Genomic DNA, 13,553 nt, shown 5'->3' with positions numbered 1-13,553 from the left:
AATTTTCTATATATATACAACCAGACAGTTTACACATGACTTCATTGCCTAGATCTGTCTTGCAAGCAAAGATAGAGCGAGAAGGAAAAGAAAAACCCCAAGCCATGTCACCGGTGACCAATGTTGGGACCAGAGGATGATGGGAGAATGATGTGCACCTTCAACCCTTTCCCTGCATCAAAACTTTCAACCTCATTACCCTACCCCACATCACCTCCTTGCTGGCTTGGGTTTGTCCCCATCCCCCTGCCTCCAGCTAGAGCTAGTAGTACTTGCAACAGCAACAACACCAGCAAAGAGACAGAGCTGGGGGCAAGGATCAAAAGCAGCAGAGGAAGAGAGAGGAGCACAAGACCCACAGCAGCTTTACACCACTGCCCCTCTCTCTCTCTCTCTCGTTTCTTTCCTGTGTCCCAGTTGTTGCACACTACTACCAGCCCCCCCCCCCCCCCCCCCCCCCCCCCCGCCTTTGTTTGCAGCTCCTGCTCCTGCTCCTGCTCCTGCTCCAACCTTTCCCCTCCCACCACCCACCGAGACCCCCCAAACCAGGGCAAGGAACAACGAGCAAGTTGCTTCGGTGGCTTGGAGTGGGCGCTTGGATCACTGGTCCCCGACGCCCCGGCGTGCGAGTGCAGGAGGGAGCAATCATTCGCGCCACCGCAGCAACCAACCTCCTCCGTTCTTGGATTGGCTCTCGGCGTGCAGGGCCCCTCCAACCGAGCAAGAAACCAAGCAAGAACCCCACCAATCCCCCCTTCTCTCTTGGCATGCGAGTGCTGCTGGCTCGATGAGGCGCTGCTGGCCTCTCTGAAATCCTGAGCTCACTTGCCTCCTGGATGAGTGGAAGCCTCGGCGGTTTCTTGTGCTTGTTCATGTGGCTCTGGGAACATCCGGCCCGGAATCGGGGAGGGGCAATACACAGCGTCGTCGAGTCTGAATCACTTGAGTACCACTTATTTTGTGCTGTGAGGTGTTGTTTCTTGAAGGTCTTCGGTGGCTTCAGTGGCTGAAACGGGGGCTGGTCACGGATGGCTCCGAACGGGGCAGGGGAATGCGGCGGCGGCTGCCGGCGAGGGAAGGCGACGCACGCAGGCGCCGGGGCCATGGCCGGCTTCGTCGTGTGCCTTTTCGTGGTCTGGGCGATTGGTGGATGTGGGAGGTCAAGTTCGGGCAGGGTGGCTGACGAGGAGGGGATGCTGGGGCAGTTCAACCTCAGCAGGAGCCAGCTGCAAGCGTTGGTGTCCATCCTCTCATCGGCGGAGGTATGATTATTGCGTCAATCTTCTCTTGTTTTCTACGTTTCTGTAGTTCTAACTGAATGGAACAGTGTAGGAGCTTGGTAGACATATGCATTGCACGATCTTTCATCTGTGCGCAATCCAACTGCTATTGATGTGGTCATTTTTTTTTGCGAATTTATGTCATCATTTTTCTAGTCAAGTTTGATAGCCATATAGACTATCAGACGTAGTTGAGCTGCAAAACCCATGCAAATTTGTTGGTTGATACAGCTAGAGGGAGCAATACATAGATTGATTTATCATGTCGCGGGCAAGTTTCTGTAGCAGTGAAAAGCAGAGCTTGTATGGAAGGAGTGAGATATATCAAAGCTCTAATGTAGGCATGCTGTTTCTTGCTGCCGTGTATCAAATAAGGTGCACATGAATTTGGTATGGGCTAGATATCATGTGTCGACCTGTTCCATTTCATATCTGTATATCATACTGGCACCTGAAGAGGTATGTTGCATCTTGCTGTATGGTCACTTGTTTGTCTAGTGCTATTTGAAATGCTGATTCTGTTCTTGTAGTTAACAGTACTTATATGAGCTAATATCTACTAAACAGAGTAGTATTACAAGGCTCCATGGTAATAAGAATTTGTAGTGGGTAGAAGGATTGCTGGAAATAGTTGACTATCGAGTTGGATTCCAGTGGATTTCAGAAATTTAAGCTGTTATAAGATCGGTAAAAATAGATAAAGACATGTTTAGAATCCGACAGAAAAATGGAAGGTTGTCAGTTTTTCTGTTAAGGTGAGGATTTGAAACAAGCATTAGAAGCATGCCATTCATAGGCCAGAAGCTAGACCGGTCATCCTTGAATGGACCGAGATGCCCTAAGGTGGGTTTGAAAATTGGCGATTTCTAAAACTAATTGGTTCAACATATGTAAAAAGCTATCAATTTCTATCTAAATACACTTTAGGCTTTTCTAGTGTTTCTACTCTACTGGAACAAATTTTTTTGTACTCTAGGTTCCAGTGCTATAAACTACACATGCCAATTCTAGCAAAAAAATGTGAAAAGTGCGATAAATTAATTTGCAATGTAAAGGTAGAAGAAAAGCTTGGCATGACAACCTTTTCTTGAGGTATCAGAGAGTTACCTCTCACCCACTAATCCTTGTTGTAGCCCCTCACAAGACTTAAATAGTGGGCTGACAAGCAGTCTTGATGCCACAAGCAAGAGCAACAAGTGTGGATCACTCATTTGAACCTACCTTAGGTTAATCACTCAAGCTGGATGCACAATATGCCTAATCTTGTGTTGATTTTTGGATGTTTTTCACTTGGTGACGATGGAACTCCAAATATGGGTCTGCTTGATATCTAGTAACCTCAAATGGCTGTCTCAACAACCAACAAGCTACCAAGAACTCCATTGTTGCACACAAAGTTGGGGGGTAATCTAGGAAGTAAAAGTAAAGCTGAGCTACATACCTTAAGTGCATTTCACCCTACTATTTTCTCGAAAATACATTTAACTTACTGTTGCTACCAGAAATTTAGTATTTACGGTAAACATGATAAGAAGGGGGGGGGGGGGGGGGGAGGGGGGCATGTAATTCGTGATTCAAATGCAAGGGACCCACTCCAATATAGTTAATTACTCATTTTGAACTCAAGACATAACTTTAAAGATTCATAAACAAGCAAATATAAAATGGGAACAGAAGAATATACATCTCTGCGGAATATAAAATATTACTTTTCCCATCAAATAATTGTACCCAATAGTCCAACTGAGAGTTTTGAATACCATGTTTCTTATAACTGTCTTATCAAATTATTGTTTCTTTCAAAAATAGCAGTGGCATTGTATGATATGTAGTACTAATAATGCTTTTGGGCAATAGCAATTTGCATTCCTCACTGTCACTTTCAACTATTTCTTTGCTATTATTTTGTAGAGAGAATGTATGGGAAAATCTGGATTGATCCATGATGGAAATCAAGTCAATAGCATATCTTGTATCCCAGATACTCTTTGTATTCGAGATAAGGTATCAGATGGAAAGCAGAATTGGTTGAAGGATGCCGTTCTTCAACAATTCTGCACAGTTCAAGATAAATATGGCGTCAATAGTCCTGCACCTGCGATATTGGAAGATAAGTTCTTGCAAAATGTCATACAAGAAGGCATTAGTTCTACCACACAAGGCAATGTGAGTTTTTCAATTTATTTCCTATTGTATGGACTTTGTGAATTGCAGCTCTTGCAGCTATAAAGCACGTATAGAGTTGCATTTAGTGAAACGTATAGTTGCTATAGTGGTTTTGGCTATTCGTGAGTCATCTGGAACTTATTTCTACCTGTTACATATACACCTATTGTTCTATATACATGTTAACTCTAATAGATATTTCATAAGAGGTCAACATATATAGTTTCTTCAGAACTCAATCCTCCGTAGAATTCACTTGCACCAACTACGTAGCTTCATTTTTATGCTATAATACTTGACAATAGCTGTTAATGTCTAGCTTCTGATTTATCATTAAAGAAATGGAGTTTTATCAAATTGGTAACGTACAATATTGGTTTGGCATGTGGTTATTTGATTCTTAAATATTATCTGTTACTCGTTGACCATTACAAAGTTGCATTGATTTCATTCTATTTCCAATGTGTCTAGCCGCATGACTGTGACCTATGTGCTGGAATCAATGGCGTGAATGTGGTCCAGAATATTATGTCAAGTTCCAATCACACAGTGATGCTCTGTCTGTCTGCTTTATTTGGGAGCATTGTGATTTCAATTGTTAAAACTATTCACAAAAGAAGGATTCAATCAAACAATCTGTGTGCGGATGAGAAAGTTCTCCAGGTACCAAGTGCTAAAATAAGTCGAAAGTGGTCAAAGAGAGCCCTGCTTATTGGTGTCTTGCTCGGGCTTTGTAGCTCTATATGCATATTTTCATGCATGTATGCAGATGTTGTTGCTAGGAGAATTGAGAATCTTTCTAATATGTGCGACGAGAGAGCAAGGATGCTACAGGATCAGTTTAATGTAAGCATGAACCATGTGCATGCTTTGGCTATATTAGTCTCAACGTTTCACCATGGGAAGAATCCGTCTGCTATCGATCAGGTATCCTTCATGAATTCAATTTTCTCCTCCCATACACATGGTGAATAGCCAATGTTCAAAAAAGCGCTAGGCGGTTTCTAGGCAGTGACCCGCCACCTAGAGCCTAAGCGAGACTAAGCGAGCCTAGGTGTTTTAAGCGTTTTAAGGTGTTTTTCTACGCGTTTTGCCAAATATGCAAATATCATGTGTAGATGAATAAATTATATAAACATAGTAGCTGGATAAGTGAATATAGATGAACTGATCCTGGACATACCTTAGTTGATGCAAAAGTGATGTTCCTACATAGCAATTCAAGTGGTCTGCAACCATAACAACTCAAATCTGCACCATATGAACAGTTCTGCCGAGGAGAGGAGCAGAGTGAGGGAGGAGAGGAGAGGAGCTGAGGGAGGGAGCAGAGGAGAGGAGCAGGGGAGGACTGACCTTTGGCCTGGCTGGAGAGTGGACTGGCCGGCGGGAGCAGACACCGGCGGGGAGAGGAGCGCCTGGCTGGGAGGGGAGCGCCCGGCAGGGAGGGAATGAAAGCGCCTGGCGGGGAGGGGAGACCGGTGGGGAGGAGCTGTGGCCGGTGGGGAGCATTCGGCGGGGAGGAGCTGCGGCCGTCGGGAGCAGCTGCGACTGCGAGGCGGGGAGTCAGTAACCGTGCCCGTGCGTCCTTTTCCTCCTCTCTCGAATCTTTCCCGCGCGCAGTCTCCTTTTCCCGCGCCCGAAGCCATTTGCGCGCGCGCTTCCGCGGGGCCGCAATTTTTCGCGCGGACTCGCCCGCGCTTCCGCTTCAGCGCCGCCTAGGCCTCTTGGGTGCCGCCGAAGCGCCACCGAGGCGCCGCCTTTCGCCGCCTAGGCGCTGCGCCCGCCTTGGGGTGCGCCTACCCCCATAGGCCAGGCGGGACCCCCTCACCTAGCGCCTAGTCGCGCCTAGGCAGCCGCCTACTTCCGCCTTTTTGAACATTGTGAGTAAGAAACTTTCAATATCAGTGTCATATACTATGAGTGAAATAATAAATTTTAGACGAGATTGATGGGAAACATATTATGATGTGTAGTGAACTTAGCTCTACCTTAGCACCATTTAGTAATTAGTAGTAGCTTCCAGTACAGTTAAGTCAATGTTGAGATTGCAATTTTGCTCAATATAACATTCATGTTATTATATTTACTTGTGCAAAGTCATATAATTCTTCAGATGATATCGTATTTACTGTACTGGATATCATGAAGTGATGAAGGAAACATAACTTGAAGTAGATAGATCCCTTAGGCAGCCATCTTAATTTTTGTTTAAAAAGGGAGCCATCTTAATTGCTGACACAACAAGCAGAGTGTAACACCCCATCTTCCAATGCCGCATTGTCTAGCTCTTCCGAGGGGCGGGCTCACATACACATAGCACCCTGCTTACGCTTTCATCCTCGCTTCGTGTAAAAGGGTTAACTCGAAGATGATATGGTTGGAGAATAAGGGCTTATAAGTTGGCTCCACTGGAGAATAAGGGCTTATAAGTTGGCTCCACCCTTGCTCAACTAGCAAGCTGGTACTTTCTCCATCCCAAATTATTAGTTGTTTTGGCTTTTCTAGATTCATAGTTTTTGCTATGCATCTACATATATATTACATCTAGGTGATAGCAAAACCTGTGAATCTAGAAAAACCAAAACGACTAATAATTTGGGATGGAGAGAGTACTAAATATATGCACACAACACTCATGGGCCACTACCGGGCCACATCTAAATTGGGCCCGGTGTCACATATAGCCACAAGGTTTTTTGAATTAGGGAGCAAACAAAATTCAAAGATGGAATACAGCTACTTCCATTTTAGTGAATAACTGCCAAACATCTCATGTATCCTGACCACTTCAATAGCATTATTGCCTCCCAAGCATTATCTTCATTTATTTATAGTTAGGTGGCAGCAACAAAGACCAGAAACTTGTTGTTGCTAAAAACTGGAGATAGCATTCAATTTACTTGTCGTCTGAGCTCTAAGAATGTAGAAGAGAAAAGAATGAATACCTGTGTGCAATAAGCAACTAATAGGGACTCTGTTAGGTGGAGAACCCGAAATCAAGTGTATCACGAACCATAAAGGTTTTCTTAAAACAGTAGATATATTTTCTATTTACCAGTATATTTGTTTGAAAGGATAAAATCATGTTAATTAGGGTTTAGCTGTACGTTTTTCAATGATCATGTCCTTTTGCTTGCACAAACCCTTCCAGAAAACATTTGAGGACTTCACAGCAAGGACAACTTTTGAAAGGCCATTGATGAGTGGTGTCGCCTATGCACTGAAGGTATTACACAGTGAAAGGGAACAGTTTGAGCAACAACATGGATGGAAGATTAAGAAGATGGAAGCTGGTGATCAATCTCTTGTTCATGACTATAATCCTGAAAAGCTTGAACCATCACCAGTTCAAGATGAGTATGCACCCGTTATTTTCTCGCAGGAAACTGTGAAGCATATCATATCTGTAGATATGATGTCTGGGAAGGTGAGGATATTTGTAAGCATTTTTCTGTAAATCCTTTTCTCTCTGATCTATTCCCTCTGCTCACTTTGTTAGGAAAATAAACAATTTCTAACTCTTTTTCTAACTTTCAAGTCCTTAAGATGAAAAATCCGCAAAACTTTATCTATTTCTTGAAATTAGATATTGGTGCATAAAAACTACATTTTGACCATGATTGCAAAAGTAGTATGAGCTGTTCAGTATCTTGTTCAATGGTCCATCTGAGTTAGGGCGTTAGATTTCAATAAATCGTGGATATAGGTTCCATAGCATGTTCAAACCTCAGGTAATCACTGCAGGAAGCCATGAATTTGTTCATCACTGTATACAGCTGACATGTGGACCTTATCTTAATTTTATTTCAGATATTCTACCTCAGTAATTAGTTCTGGCCCCTCTCTCTTTTGAACACAGTATAGCAATTAAAGCTCTTTTGGTTATTGCATATTTTTTCCCGGGTGTGTTAGTGCATTACATGTTGGTGCAAAAACAACATAGGACCCGTAGATTGTAGTCTAGAAAAACTACACAGGCTTTTACTTATTTATTCCTCTCTCTCTCCCCCCCTCCCTCCCTGTCTCTCCATCTGTCTCCTAACATCAGAACATTTGTTTCAGGAAGATCATGATAATATATTACGTTCCCGGGCAACAGGTAAGGGGGCTTTAACGTCCCCTTTTAAGCTTCTGAAGTCTAATCATCTCGGTGTGGTGCTTACGTTCACTGTGTATAAATATGATCTTCCTCCAAATGCGACACCAGAGGAGCGTATTCGTGCTACATTGGGGTAAAATTTGTTTCCAAAGTTTCAAGTCAAACTATAGGCACACACTTTTGTGTTTTCCCCCTTTAGCATACTTGATCTTAATGTGGTTTTTGACACTTGGCAGTTATCTTGGTGCCTCATTTGATGTTCCTTCTCTGGTGGATAAACTCCTAGAGCAACTCGCTAGCAAACAAAAGATAGTTGTTAAGTTATATGACACCACAAATCATACATCTCCTATTAAAATGTATGGTTCTGATTTCAGTTCATCTGGTGATCTGCAGCGCATTAGTAACATTGATTTTGGTGACCCAACACGCAAACATGAAATGCATTGCAGGTACCAATCTTTTTGTGATCAGAATTTGTACAATACTTTTGTCCTTCAGATGCGCTCAGTGCTTCCTCTTTTACACTTTCAGATTCAAGCATGAACCCCCACTGCCATGGTCTGCAATAACAATATCGACAGCTGTAGCTATAATTGTTTTGCTTGTTGGACATATAATTTATGCAACTCTGAACTCCCTTGAAAAGGCTGAACATGATTATAGGGTAATGAGAGAACTAAAAGGACGAGCTGAAGCTGCGGACGTTGCAAAATCTCAGGTTCTTTCTACATTTTTCTTGTGTCTTTGTTATCCTTTAGTTGTTATCTCCTGTGTGGTCTTCTCTCCTTTTGTCGTCTGAGAAGATATTGATTACCTTGCAGTTTCTAGCAACTGTATCCCATGAGATTCGGACTCCAATGAATGGTGTTCTAGGTTTGTCCTTCGAATATTATTTTCATTTGTGTCTGTTTTCGCAATAGATATGGTCAAATGATTTTTTTAAAGAGGCTTTCTTCCTGAATCAGGTATGTTGCAGATGCTAATGGACACTGAACTTGATACAACTCAGCAGGATTTTGTAGTTATTGCTCAAGAAAGTGGAAAGGCATTGATAAACTTGATAAATGAAGTCCTCGATCTGGCTAAGATAGAGTCAGGAAGGATTGAGTTGGAAGCAGTGCCTTTTGATGTCCGTGATATTCTTGATAATGTGGTGTCTCTATTCTATGAAAAATCGCAGGCGAAAGGCATAGAGGTCAGTACTAATTTAAAATCTGTAACTCTCAAATATTGTTTTAATGACATGGGACCTGAAGTAATGTGTAATTCACTAATTCTTTTGTGAGGATAGTTGGCCGTGCTTGTATCCGATCAAGTTCCAGATGTTCTAATTGGGGATCCATGGAGGTTTCGGCAAATCATTACAAATCTTGTGGGGAATTCTATGAAGGTTAGATTCAGATCATTGGTAGCTTCCATGTTTAGCTTGCTGGCAAGTTGTAATTGTGTTTAGTCAATTGCACCACTTATACAATTGTACTCTGTAGGAAACATGACAATTTACTAAGTATTAATGTTGTGAGCCTTTTAACTTCAGAATTTACTTAGAAATTCTCAAATAACTATAGTTGTAGCCACTTGATATCGACTATAATTTCCATACCCAAATAGACTGTTGTTGCATTTTGCATCCTTTTCATTTATGCAACTTATGAATCATATGATCCATCTCTATCTTAATGCGCTTACCTGTGAATACAGTTTACTGAACGAGGGCATATCTTCGTTCAAGTGCATTTGGTCGAGGAACTAAAGAGGGCAGGAAACATTTTCTATGACGTTTCTGCTCTGAACAGAGAAGTTTTGGATGATCACGACAACATGAAAATATGGAACACACTAAGTGGGCTTGAAGTAGCAGATAGCTGGAAGTCATTGGAGAAGTTTAGGATGTTCAAAAATTCAAGTGGTGAAACAGATACAATTAACTTAGTTGTCAGAGTTGAGGACACTGGCATAGGAATAACAAAGAATGCTCAACTGCGTATTTTTACACCTTTCATGCAAGCTGACAGTTCCACCTCACGGACATATGGTGGAACTGGGATTGGCTTGAGTATTACAAAATGTTTGGTTGAATTGATGGGTGGAGAAATAGGGTTTACGAGTAAATCAGGAGTTGGCAGTACATTTTCTTTTACTGCCATTTTCAAGGAGAACAGAAAAGGTCCTGGTGATATTAAAAGATATTATTTCGAACCTACTCCATCAGACTTTCAAGGAATGAGGGCTCTTATTATTGATGGAAGGAATGCACGTGCAGAGATTACTATATACCATCTGCAGAGACTTGGAATACAGTGCAATCTTGTTGCCACATCTGAATCTGCATTCTCAATGCTGCTAGAAGCCTGCACCTCAAGGTTCATTTCCTTTCTTGTGTAGCTTACTGTTTGATTTGTCTCAACAGCTTTGCACAAGTTATTTTGTTCAAGCATTTTATAAGCTTCAGTCATCTTGACATATGGTCTAGCTATAATTTCTTGAGTTCATTGGATTTCATTTCTTTGGATATTTGCTGTACTGTGGAGGTTCAGTAGTTTCTTATCAACTGAAGAAAAATATGAGAAACAGACTGAAACTTTTGCTTGTTTGAGTTTAGAAGCTGAAATAGGGTAGTTTGATTCTGAATGACTTGTGGATTCCTTCAGTTGTTACTACCCGATTGAATCAATATATAATGTTGCCGTTGTCACTTTTCATGTTGTTATGCATTTTCTTTTCTAAAAGCTGCTTATGACTTATTTGTTGGTGTCATTGATATTTTGCATGTTGAGCAGCAAAAGCAATTCGAACATGGTCCTTGTTGATACAGAAGCTTGGGGTAAGGGTTCAGGTTTCGCATTTTATCGTCGTCTTGTAGATCTTCAACTAAAGGGCTCACACAAGTCTTCTCAACCCATGCCAAAGATTTTTCTTTTGGGAAACTCAATGAGTTCTGCCGAGTCTGATTATTTGAGGTTGACAGGATATGGTGATTGCATAAGGAAACCCCTCCGCCTTAGTACTATTGCTGCATGTCTTCGCAAAACCTTAGGGATTGGGGTTACAAGGCCACACAGTAGAGATCAGTCTTTGGTTCTTCGTAGTGTACTAACTGGAAAACAGATTCTGGTTGTGGATGATAATGCAGTCAATCGTAAAGTTGCAGCTGGTTCTTTGAAGAAATATGGAGCTGTAGTTACATGTGTGGACAGTGGAAATGATGCAATTGATATGCTCAAGCCACCTCACACATTTGATGCTTGCTTCATGGATGTTCAGATGCCTGAAATGGACGGGTAATCTTCCTTTCTAATATGTTACTAATAAAAGATTGTTATATGTTATGTACTTGGTGTGGATGTACTATAAGAAATTCAGTAAGTATAGATCCTTTGTGCAGAGATCTTTCTTGCAACTTCTTTCATTGGTTCATCAAGGAAGTATGTCTTCAATTTTAGCTATAAGCTTCTTGAGCTAGAGTGATATTTCGATACTCAACTAAAGAAGCGACAAATGTATGCATTTCCTTTTATTATTAGGAAGTTAATTTTTTTTTCAAACACATTGGAGAGCTTTGTACCATTATATCAAAGAAGTATTAGGAAGCTAATTATCATAGGAGGATCGTGGAGCATAATCTCTTGTTTTCACATTCAGTTCTTGGTAAAAAAGATCACTGTAGCCTCATATGCTTAATTTGCTTTCCTAGGGGTTATAACAAGTAGTTACATCCACTTTGATCACTTGTAGATGGACTGTAGGACCAACATTAACAATTTTTACCTTCAATTTCAGGTTTGAGGCTACGAGATTAATCCGATCCATAGAGAAAAAAATCAATCATATGATCCAGATGGGTGAAATATCAGCTGATAATTATGGAAGTAAGGCCCATTGGCATGTACCGATTTTAGCCATGACAGCAGATGTAATCCAAGCGACCTTTGAAAAATGTATGGAATGTGGAATGGATGGATATGTGTCAAAGCCATTTGAAGAACAGCAGCTCTACTCTGCGGTTGCTCATTTCTTAGAGACTGATGCAACAGATCCAACTCCATAGGAGATATAGGGCCTGTTTGGATTGAACCCTGGAAAAGTTGCCTTCGCCAGGCAGCACTCCCAGGCGTTTGATTCCAAGCGCCTGGCGATGGATTGACGGGCCTGGGCGAGCGCTCCCAGGCCAGGGTGGCAGGGTGCCAAACAGCCCGGTACTGGCCTGTGGCTTCAACACTGGTTCAAGTTCTGCCAAAAGAGTGAAAGGTCCATTTTAAGGTCAACAGGTCCTGAAAAGCAGTGGAGCTACGGAGTGCTAAGTCCAGATTCGACTGAGCTGCATTTTATCTGGTAATTTCCTCTACATACTTTTTAGGAGCAAGCTTATGCGATTAAGATAATTCCCTGTGCAGCTCCACAAGCATATGCACTTGCATTATTTATGGAGCGATGGAATTCGCTTGCATACTCGGCATTCAAAAATCTACCATGATATCTTGTCCAAAAAAAGAAACCTATTATAACATTGACTTGCCAGGCGCTGAATGCCGATAAAGCATCTGTTCTGTTTACCACCTAAGTACTGATAATAAGCAATATGCATATCTTAATACAGAGACATAAAATATGTTAAAAACGCAAATACTAGTTTGCTCTTTTTTGGGGGAAATTGCTGATTTGGTAATTTTAACTTTATTTTTAAGAAAATGGAACTGAAGGCCAAGTGCATGTAGACCTTGCTTTAGTAAAGAGAATACCTAAACCTCGGCTCATAAAAAAACAAAGATAATTAGATGTTTTCTGGGACAAAATACAACTTGAACAGTGGTAACAATTCCTTCTGTAATGTTTTTTAAGACCACTTCAATTCATTGATTCTCAAATGTTGTACTCTAGGTGTTTTACTGAAAAACCAAGTTACAGCTTGCTTCAACATCGAGTTCATTGACATCACCTCATCCCTTATACGACGTGAAACCTTTTCGACATAGATCACAGAGGTCGGCTTCACGACGTCAAGCACACTATTCCAAGGCGTGTTGTATGGCTTAATGCAAACTGTAAAGAGACAACTGCAGGTTGGAAATTACAGGTTGTTGTATTCGTCAATTTTGTGTAGGTTAGTAGGTCTTGTAAATATTCTTCTGTACAGTAGCAATTAATGATTGATTGTATTATTAGTATTGTATATATATGTATATATATTTCTCTATATATACATATACGGCTAAAATGAAACAAGTTGCAAGTACAAAATATACCCACCCTGCAGTTGCAATAGTGAGACTATATTGATTGCAACTGGGAGAATAGACCAATTGCAACTGGACGGAACTTATTACAACTGGGCGCGAACTAGTTGCAACTGGACACGAATGAGTTGCAACTCAGACTGATCCGGTTGCAATGTGAACCGGTTGCAATTCAGACCGATCTGATTGCAACTGGATGGGAACCGGTTGCAACTCAGACCGATCCTGTTGCAACTCGATACGAACCGGTTGCAACTAGAACCGTCACAGAGGGTTGGTGCATTCTCTATACAAAATGCACCCAAGTGCATTATAAAAAACAATATATATATATATCATATATCTCAGTATAAATATCCAGTCATGGTTACTAGAGAATTGATCTAGAAGTATGACTGAACTAGGGTCTAAGGCTTAACAAAGATGATGTCCATGAAATGAACTGGATTTTCGAAATGAAATTCCGACTCCCTGTACCTTTGTAATAGTCCCTGGATCAAGCGCTATTACATACAAAACTCATTCCAGATACATATAGTCATACAAAGCGAAAGGTCAATACATGGGTTTAGTTAATACATATTCCGACAGGAAAGTAGTACGATCCCATTACAAGGCCTTTGGGCTAACTCGAGCAAACAGACAACGGAAAGCGGTAACTAGGCTTCTAACCCTCCCTCCATCTTCTAAAAACTCCACCACAGGCAAACTTGAGCGTAGCGCGAGCTTCAATCATACCATCCGTCATCGTTGGGGTCGAACTCCGGGCCG

The 13,553-nt window shown here is 41.5% G+C and overlaps 1 protein-coding gene across 4 annotated transcripts; it reads left to right on the top strand.

Moving 5' to 3' along the window:
* The first annotated feature begins 464 nt into the window (after positions 1 to 464).
* LOC112873728 (probable histidine kinase 5) lies at positions 465 to 12,810 on the top strand. Of its 4 annotated transcripts, none has more exons than XM_025936766.1 (15): positions 465 to 1,262; positions 3,192 to 3,446; positions 3,918 to 4,373; positions 6,598 to 6,873; positions 7,509 to 7,678; positions 7,782 to 7,997; positions 8,080 to 8,266; positions 8,370 to 8,421; positions 8,514 to 8,743; positions 8,840 to 8,938; positions 9,250 to 9,911; positions 10,329 to 10,372; positions 10,517 to 10,829; positions 11,329 to 11,880; positions 12,427 to 12,810. In XM_025936766.1, the coding sequence occupies exons 1-14, from the start codon at positions 1,029 to 1,031 to the stop codon at positions 11,594 to 11,596; spliced, it is 3,462 nt and encodes a 1,153-aa protein (XP_025792551.1). In that variant the 5' UTR covers positions 465 to 1,028; the 3' UTR covers positions 11,597 to 11,880; positions 12,427 to 12,810. The 4 variants fall into 4 exon arrangements, with proteins under 4 accessions (XP_025792551.1, XP_025792550.1, XP_025792552.1 ...); XM_025936767.1 differs by adding an exon at positions 1,512 to 1,739 and having other exon boundaries at positions 1,123 to 1,262; positions 10,329 to 10,829; XM_025936765.1 differs by having other exon boundaries at positions 10,329 to 10,829.
* Positions 12,811 to 13,553: the final 743 nt, after the last annotated feature.

Source organism: Panicum hallii, chromosome 9 (genome assembly GCF_002211085.1).
Source record: "Panicum hallii strain FIL2 chromosome 9, PHallii_v3.1, whole genome shotgun sequence".
Lineage (NCBI taxonomy): Eukaryota > Viridiplantae > Streptophyta > Magnoliopsida > Poales > Poaceae > Panicum > Panicum hallii.
This window is presented reverse-complemented; position numbering and strand designations above follow the sequence as displayed.

What these genes read in the sequence shown, in the direction of transcription:
- LOC112873728 (XM_025936765.1), top strand. Translation starts at nt 1,029, where the DNA reads ATGGCTCCGAACGGGGCAGGGGAATGCGGCGGCGGCTGCCGGCGAGGG. An exon ending in TAGATATGATGTCTGGGAAG is followed by an intron (nt 6,874 to 7,508) that starts GTGAGGATATTT and finishes CATTTGTTTCAG; the next exon opens with GAAGATCATGATAATATATT. An exon ending in CAGATGCCTGAAATGGACGG is followed by an intron (nt 10,830 to 11,328) that starts GTAATCTTCCTT and finishes CTTCAATTTCAG; the next exon opens with GTTTGAGGCTACGAGATTAA.